The sequence below is a fragment of the Lepus europaeus genome, chromosome 5 (genome assembly GCF_033115175.1).
Source record: "Lepus europaeus isolate LE1 chromosome 5, mLepTim1.pri, whole genome shotgun sequence".
NCBI classification, from domain to species: domain Eukaryota; kingdom Metazoa; phylum Chordata; class Mammalia; order Lagomorpha; family Leporidae; genus Lepus; species Lepus europaeus.
Genome location: NC_084831.1, coordinates 19,125,766 through 19,134,253, shown reverse-complemented (window position 1 = coordinate 19,134,253; position 8,488 = coordinate 19,125,766). Strand labels below are relative to the sequence as shown.

At 54.4% G+C, this 8,488-nt stretch overlaps 1 protein-coding gene across 1 annotated transcript; it reads left to right on the top strand.

Moving 5' to 3' along the window:
- Positions 1-1,874: 1,874 nt before the first annotated feature.
- On the top strand, positions 1,875-7,341 carry STMN1 (stathmin 1). Its single transcript, XM_062190672.1, has 5 exons — positions 1,875-1,938; positions 3,588-3,657; positions 4,108-4,280; positions 6,276-6,467; positions 6,830-7,341. The coding sequence occupies exons 2-5, from the start codon at positions 3,645-3,647 to the stop codon at positions 6,899-6,901; spliced, it is 450 nt and encodes a 149-aa protein (XP_062046656.1). The 5' UTR covers positions 1,875-1,938; positions 3,588-3,644; the 3' UTR covers positions 6,902-7,341.
- The last annotated feature ends 1,147 nt before the right edge of the window (positions 7,342-8,488 follow it).

Sequence of the window (8,488 nt, the reverse complement as noted above, 5' to 3'; positions counted from 1 at the left end):
CTAACATCTACGTTCCTGGCTGTGGTTTCCATGGAAACAGACATCTGCTCTGGGGAGAAAGAAAAGGTGGGGGAAGTGGTGTAAGTGCTTTAAAATAATCAGTGTTTTGAAAGGTTAATTTTGCTCCCCTGTCACAACATGAATAGTCAGAAATGTGAGATTTTTGTGTGGCAATTTCGTATGTCTAAAAAAAAATCCCTGTGCATCCACTGGGTGAGACCTCTGACCGGGAAGACTTCAGGACAGAAGGCGGGGTCCAGGCATAACGGGCCTGCATGGCGTGGCTCCCGCACTCGCGTTGCCTGCTGATCTGCCACCTTTTAGCAAGGTCTTATCCCACCCCTCTCTAGCCGTTTAAATAATTTCTGAGGTCCCACTCACAAAACCGAAAGACGCACATGGCGAAGTTTAATCGAGAGGGGCTGAGAATCGGAACCACTCCCGCTCACAGACTAAGCGAGACCCCCTCCCATTGGCTGGGGAGGGGCTGACCCCCACACAAGGGCGATTGTTGGAGAAAAATGCAGTTCAGGCAATGGCCAAGTTGCTAATTGTCTGCTTTGTGTGGTGTCTGCTCCCCGTGTGGTGTTTTTCATTGTCCCTGGCACCTATTAATGGTGCTTTATCTCCGGCACATCCCTAGTGACTAGCTGGCTGTGGAAGTTGCTTTAAATTAAGACTTCTAGGGCGTTGGTCCCATTTGCCTCTGGGTATGGGGAGACACAACCCATGAATAAAACACAGGTGTCTTGCTTAGGCTCTCAAAGCAGGTGCCTTGGTATAACGACCACCACCCAAGGACACGACCGTCATCAAGGGAGTCCAAGAACTGTGTACATTTTGCTTTTTTTTTTTTTTTTTTTTTGCCTTTCTGTAGGAAAATAGAGGCGGCTCTTGTTGTAGAGGGGTGAGGGCTCGGCTTCATTCTAAGATAGCCGGGGTCAGACAAGTTTCCTCTGTGCCTCTGCTCTGACTCTGTTCCCTGCAGGCCGGAGCACCGGCGACCTTGAGCTTCTTTTGTTTTGATTCTCAAAAAGAGCCCCGGACAGCTCCGGGAAGCACGTGCTCCAAGAACAAAGCCAGCACATAAACGCAGTCTGTGGGGTCGAGAACTGCTGGGCTCTTCTTTCCCGGGCCCCGGCCAAGGGCTTGGGCACAACAGATGGAGGGTGCATGCGAGCCGAGGGGCTTTGTTCCACCCTAGATCAAATTCCGGAGCCCGCAGGCCGCTCCGCACCGGTCCGGGTGCTGGGGATGGGGGCGAGGGCGCGCCCAGTGAGGGAGGGGCCGCGCCCGGGACCCTGCGGCGCTGTCCGGGTTAGGGATCGCAGGTGACAGGCCGGCGTCTGCCCGGGACAGGGCGCCGGAGGCGGTGGGACACGCCGGGGAGCGAAGCCGCACTGTCCTGTCACAGGGGCTCGGGGGTCCGGGGCGACGGTGCGGGGCCGGAGTCCACCAGAAGGGACACCGCTGTGTCCGAGCGCTGCCCTTGGGGCACTGCGGGGCACGTGGCTCCACAGGGGCGGAGTCCGGGCGGCCACCGTCCGAGAGGTGGGGAGGGACCCCGGCCCCGCCCTGCCCCGCCCTTCTCCTAGGGACAAGAGACTTGGCTCGGACCCCGGCCCGGGGGCCCCCGCAACGCACTCCCCCGCGGCGAGACAGCCTCCCCAGCCCCGGGTTCACCCCTGGGGCGGCCCCCTGAGCGCCCCCCACCCCCGCATTGTCCCCCTGCCCCTGCAGCCCGGACTACGCTTCCCGAGGTGCTCCAGGGTCCCGGGGGGCGGCGCCCACTCGCCGGCGGGGGAGGGGCCGGCACGTGCCGCCGCGCGCAGCCAATGCGGAGCCCTGCGGGGGAGTCACGTGCCGCTGTTTGGCGCTTTTGTGCGCGCCCAGGTCTGTTGGTGCTCAGAGTGTGGCCAGGCGGCTCGGACTGCGCAGGTGGGTGCGGGGCCCCCGGAGCCGGCGGCGGCGGCCGCGGGCTGAGCCCGGCGTGGGGGACGCGGCGGGCGGGAGGGGCCGCGCCGGAGCCGCCGCCCCCTGCTGGAAGGCGGCGGGCGGGGCGGCGGCCTCGGAGGGGCTGGAGGGCGGGGGTCGCAGCGCTTTGTGTGTGGCTCGGGCGGAGCCTCGGCTTTGTCCCCGCTCCCTGGGGGCGCGGCTGTCGTGGGGAGGGGGCGCGGCCAGCCGGGGGAGCTCCCGGCCTCAGCTCGGGGGTGCCGTCCAGGAGACAATAGGGGGCGTGGGCCCTCGTTTTCCTCCTTCCTTCTGCCCCCTCCCTTTCCCCCTCTGCGGGCGCGGCCCCTCTGGGGTCCCCATTGTCGGGAGGGGAGGGGCGGCGCCTCCAGGGAGCTGCGGACGGCGGGCGGCCCGCGGCGCGTCCCCTGCCCGCGGCGACCCGCGTGGGGGACTGAGGGGCGGCGCCCCGCCAAGGCGCTCCAGCCCTCGCGGCCAAGGGTGCAGACAGCGCGGGGGGCGGCAGACCGGGGACTGGGGCGACGGGAGGAGGCGGCGAGCCGGCGGCGGAGGTGCCGGGCCAACCGTTCCCGCCGCCTGCCCCACCCGCCGTGCTGCGGCTGAGGTGGCGGCGGCCTCGAGGTGTTTTTGGCGGGAGTTGGGGGGGGCGTCCGCGCGCGGCGAGCCCGGGAGGGGCGGAGTTACCCGGATTGGACCGTTAGCCACGCCCACCCCTCCCCTTCCCACGCGCGCGGGCTCTAGGGTGTTGGGAGTTCGCGGAGATTCGAAAAGGCGCGGGGAGGAAGGGGGCGGGGCCCGGGGCCGGAGTGCAGGGCGTGCTCTGATTGGCCGGGCGCGGCCCGGCGTCCCCGCCCGGCCGGGACCACGCCCATGCCGGGTCCCGGGCTCTGCGGCGCCGAGGCGATTTCGCCGCCCCTGACTGTTGGGAACCCGTGGTCCTGTGTTTTCGGTGATCGCGTGGGGTCTTGCAAAAATCGTGACTTTGAAAAAATAAAATCAACAAAGGGTGTAGGATGTGTCGTGACATATGGCAGCAAATGTGATAACTTAGAACCCAGAGGTTGCTGAAATTTCATTTTGCCCGCTGTTGGGCAGGTAGCTGAGACGTCACGAACAATAGGCGCTCCACATTATTGGTGGATCCCAGCCTGGGCGTTTTGTCATCCACCCTGGCAGACGCAGACAAAGCAGGGCGGGTGTCGGTGCGCACAATGCGCTGTGGTCGGCAGTGATAAGATGGCTCCGGGCCCGCCCCGCGAGTGGCATTTGAATTTTCTCGGCTTGGGGCCCGGGGTGGGGGGGTGGGGGATCCCTCAACCTTGCCCCTTAACCTCTGCTAATTTTAAGAAATCCAAGTGTCGTTTTTTGGAAGGAGCCATCTCCATTCACTGGATTTTCTGCAATCCGTGTTTTGTTCTTCGATTCCGATTTCCCAGTGTGCTGCAGTATTTGATCGATTTTGCTCGTCCTCTTCCCTGATTCATGATGTCTTATTTAATTCCACGTAGTGATTTTTCTGTCACTGATTTATGTGGAGGTGGTGTGAGGTTCCTTTGTGTGGGTGACCTAGGGAAATGCAAAGACACTGATGGCATGCTTCTGCACGTCGTTTTCAGGGCTTCCCTCACCACTGGACTCTGTAGCGCACTGCCAGTCTCTTGTCTTCCTTCACCATGGCGTCTTCTGGTAGGTGATATGCTTAGATAAGCTGAAATGGTGATGAACAGGCGGCTCAGGTTAAGGCTTTCATGTGGCACTTGTGTTTTGGTCTTCTCAAAAATCCAATTCATGTAAAGGAGGAGAAAAGAAAAGAATGTACTAAGGACTCATGACTGTTTCATTATCAGATGATTTGGCTTGTCCAAAGCAAAATTGTGGCGTTCGCACGAGTCTTTCTTTTGTTCATGAGAGTGACTGTCAAATACTGATGTCTCAGAATAGTCATTATTCGTTCAAGCATGTTGAGCTCTGTTTTTCTGGGAGGTGGCGTTTCAATAATGATTTCTTGCCTGCAGGCATATCATCTTCATCAGCCTTAATTCTATTCATTCAGTTGCCTTGGTTTTTAGAAAATTAGAGGACAGTTGATTGGAGACGCCCATTTTTCTCATTTGTCATAAATATGATCAACTGCAGATATTCAGGTGAAAGAACTGGAGAAGCGTGCTTCGGGCCAGGCTTTTGAGCTAATTCTCAGCCCTCGGTCGAAAGAGTCTGTCCCAGATTTCCCCCTTTCCCCTCCAAAGAAGAAGGATCTTTCCCTGGAGGAAATTCAGAAGAAATTAGAAGCTGCTGAAGAAAGACGCAAGGTAAACATCACAATTTGCAGAAAACAAGATGTTTATAATGAAATGGGGCAGATTTGTTTGATTTCCATAATAGGAGGAAAACAGTTGTAGGTACACCGTCATCATCGCTGGAGATTAACGGTGCCGGTAGCTGGCAGAGAGCAGCATCCATTGTTTGCTGAGCTGCTGTGTTGTGCCAGCCCCTGCACTAACTCAGCGATCCTGTGGGGCAGACGCTGTCCCAGGCAGGCAGGCTGGAAGATAGTCTTGGGAACGTTTTCCTCAGGTCACACAGGTGGTGTGGGGACCAGATGCAAGCCCACTTTGGCATAAACCAAAGCTCATGCCCCCTGTGCTTCTCTTTGCAAAACAGCAGATGTTTGGCAGGTGATTATCTCTGGTTTTGTTTTCTGAAAGCTATACAATAGAAACGTTTTAAATTGCTGATAATATGGTTGTGCTGCTCAACTGGTTTGCAAGTTCTTTTATCTAAGCCATTCTGTTATCAAGTAGCCATCTTTAAAAACAACTAGTCAGAAAAATCAACAAGTATTAATATCCTTACTGTAGAAAAATTGGGAAACTCAGTGTTTATAAATGGAAATTAAAAATATTTTATTACCCCACTTCCCAGAAATAAGCCTTGTTGGCATTTTGGTACACGTTCCACCTGTCAACATTATTCTCTTTGAGAAGTTTATGCAGGGGTGGTCTTTGGGGACGGTGGTTAAGATGCCCAAGTGCCTGGGTTTGAGTCCTGGCCGCACTTCTGATTCCAGTTTCCTGCTGATGGACACGCTGGAGACAGCAGGTGAAAGTTCAAGTCCTTTGGGCCCTGCCGCCCACAGAGGGGACCTGGCTGGAGTCACCTCCTAGCTTTGCCTGGGCCAGCCCTGGCTGATGGAGCCATCTGAGGAGTGAACCAGCAGATGGAAATCTCTGGCTGTGTCTGACTTTCAAATAAAATGAGAAACAGATATTCGTAAATGACGTTACATAAATTGTCAGTCTCCCTCTTCCCAGCAGCGCTAATTGGCATAGATGGGTTTAATTTTGAAGTGGGAAACTAAGGCACCAAAAGGTGAAGTGTTGATCTGATTTGCAGACCGCTGTGCACGCGCACATGTGGTCTCCTTGCTAAGCTGCTGTAGCTGTGCCCTGTCCCTTTCCGTGCCACTTGCCCTGTGTGTGCCCTGACCCACTGTCAACACTGGGAATCATTTCCCCAGGAAGAGTGGCAGGGTTTGCACTGCTGTGTCCTTCTCCGTGCCTGGCGTTCGTGCAGTAGGAGGAAGCAATGTCATCGTAGGCTGCGCAGGGGGGGTTCTTCAGAAGCTGACGATGGCCTCTGGTTCCTGGCTGGTGTGTCACATGCTGACTGGCTGAGGACAGGGATTCGGCATGGCAGGGCTGGCCGAGCCAGGGGCAGGTGCTTTGCAGTTGCCCCCCAAGCCATCGCTGCCCCACGTACCCACTCTGTGACAGCAAGCTCTTCCCAGCCTGGGGCGTTTGCCTTCTCACAGTAGAAATCCTCGTTTACACAGTAATTTGGAGGCTTAGTTTTAAATTTTCTGTCACTTGTTGTGGGGCGGTGGGAGGAGGTATGTGTCCATTTCTGTCAGTTCTGGCTAAAGTTTCTGCAGTGAGGAGATTTCTCTGGGCAGCCTTGGAAGGTCAATAACCAGAATGCTTCTCAGCGGCGTGCCGTTCCTAAGGGAACAGTTGTTGGAGTCACCAGGATTCCACGAAGCAGTAGATCTTGGGAGGATGTCTTAACACTTGGGCATGAAATCACTGAACAAATGTGGGCAGCTTTCCAAAGTAAATACAAACACTAGCAAAAATGATTTTTGCAGTATTTATGATAGGGAGAATTCAGGTGCTAACCTCAGCGTTAGTTAGAGGAGCTGTATTCGCGCTCTGTCTCTCCAGTCTCCCTGATACGCAGTTTCTACTGTCATTCTAACCAGTGCTGCTCCATGCACTGCAGAGCCTAGCCTGTACACTTTCTTCCAGTCCCATGAAGCTGAGGTCTTGAAGCAGCTTGCCGAGAAACGAGAGCACGAGAAAGAAGTGCTGCAGAAAGCGATCGAAGAGAACAACAACTTCAGCAAAATGGCGGAAGAGAAACTGACCCACAAGATGGAGGCCAACAAAGAGAACCGGGAGGCCCAGATGGCTGCCAAGCTGGAGCGTTTGCGAGAGAAGGTGGGTGCCTGCTTGGCAGAGGGCGCAGGGCCGGAGGTCGATGTATCGTATCAGTGCTTGCCTGGACTTCCTGCGTTGATCAAAGGTGCTTGGTGTCTCTGTCATCAATTGAGAGGCTGGACCCCTTGAGAGGAGTCCGATTTTCAGGGGGAATCTTGAGTGCCGCCCAGCGTAACTGCACGTTCCTGGGAAGTTTCCAGGTTCCACAAGTTCTGCAGGAGGTTCACAGATGATGATGTCAGGACTCCAGCTGTGTGATGCCCACGGGCTGCACAGTGTGGCCTGGGGCTGGGGCTGGGGCGGTGGGTGTGACCCGACCTGACAGGCTTTGTGGTTTGATTGACGACCCCGTTTCTTTTCAGGATAAGCACATTGAGGAAGTGCGGAAGAACAAAGAATCCAAAGACCCCGCTGATGAGACTGAAGCTGACTAAGTTCTGAGAATTGACTTTCTCCCCTTCCCCTTCCTAAATATCCAAAGACTGTACTGGCCAGTGTCGTTCATTTGTTCCCTCCTGACAAATATCCTAGCAGCTGATGTAGGACTGTATAGGTAGACCCAGACCGTAAGATGTTGTTTTAGGGGCTAAGGGGAGAAACTGAAAGTGTTTGACTCTTTTTCTAAAGTGTTGGTCTTTCTAATGTAGCTATTTTTCTTGCATCTTTTCTACTTCAGTACACTTGGTGTACTGGGTTAATGGCTAGTACTGTATTGGCTCTGTGAAAACATGTTTGTGAAAAGAGTATGTAGTGGCTCCTTCCGAACCGTTAGACGCTGATTATCTGTTCACTTTTCAATCCCAATTATGTCCCCATCTTACCAGATGCTACTGTACTTGAATGGTTAATAAAACTGCACAGTGCTGTTGGTGGCCGGGACTTGTTTTTATTCGGGTGATAAATGACCAAGCCGTAGAGACCCTCGAGTTCATATTTGTTACAGAGGAGGCCTCTGGGCCAGTGAAGTACCCAGCGTGCACAGCCCTGCGAGTTCCCTGCCCTCGAGTTTCTCGCTCCAGAGTCGCTTGCATTGTCTTCTCCCACAATCATCACTTTGTGTGGGTGCCTCGGCCCAGATCAGCTGTTACTATATTCTTTCAGATGTTTATTTGCAAACAAGCATTTTTTTGTTCCTCTGTCCCTGTTAAAGAGGCAGATTAAAGGCACAAATGGTGTTTCTGGAGAACGGTCTTGAGGGAACCTTAAGCTCCTAGGACATTAGCTGGTTGGTTTGCTTTGTTGCAGCCGGGGGAGGGGTGCCACCTAATGCTTTGCCTGCCGTGTCCCCACTTCTGTGGAATGATAGAAAGGGACTTTATTTCCCCGAGTAGCATTGGACTTGGGTGGCCAGAGTTGGCAGATGGCTTCAGCTTGTGTCTAGAAGCTGTGATACCCACCATGTCAGATCATTGTCTCCGTTCAGGGAAAGCCTTTGGCGACTTTCCTAGGCCACTTGGGAAATGGCCTAATTACACAGGACAATTTGCTTCTCAGACATCATATAAAAGCTGTTGGAAGCCAAGCACTTACAGGAGGATGGGTGTGGGATGACTGCTGGTAAGTGGGGTCCACGTGTTGCTGATGCATATGCTTTTGCAATTCTGGCTTTGTCTCTCTCTCTCTGTTAATAGTCGTGTGTTTTTAAAAGATTTATCTATTTGAAAAGACGAGTTACAGAGAAAGAGATGATCTTCCATTCACTGCATCCTTTCCCAGATTACCTCATTGGCCAGAGCTGAGCCAGGCCAAAGCCACGAGCCTAGAACTTCATCCAGGTCTCCCATGTGTGTATCACGGCCCCAAGTCATCTGCTGTTGCTTTCCCAGGTGTATTAGCAGGTAGTTAGATCAGAAGCGGAGCGGCCAGGAGTTACCCCAGCACTCATATGGGATGCAGGCAACACAGGCGGAGGCTTAACCCACTGTACCACAATGCCAGCCCCAACTCTGACTTTATCTTACCTTGGGTTTTACTAAACTTATTTATGAGCAAAATAATAGCCTACTTCAGTGTATCTCGTG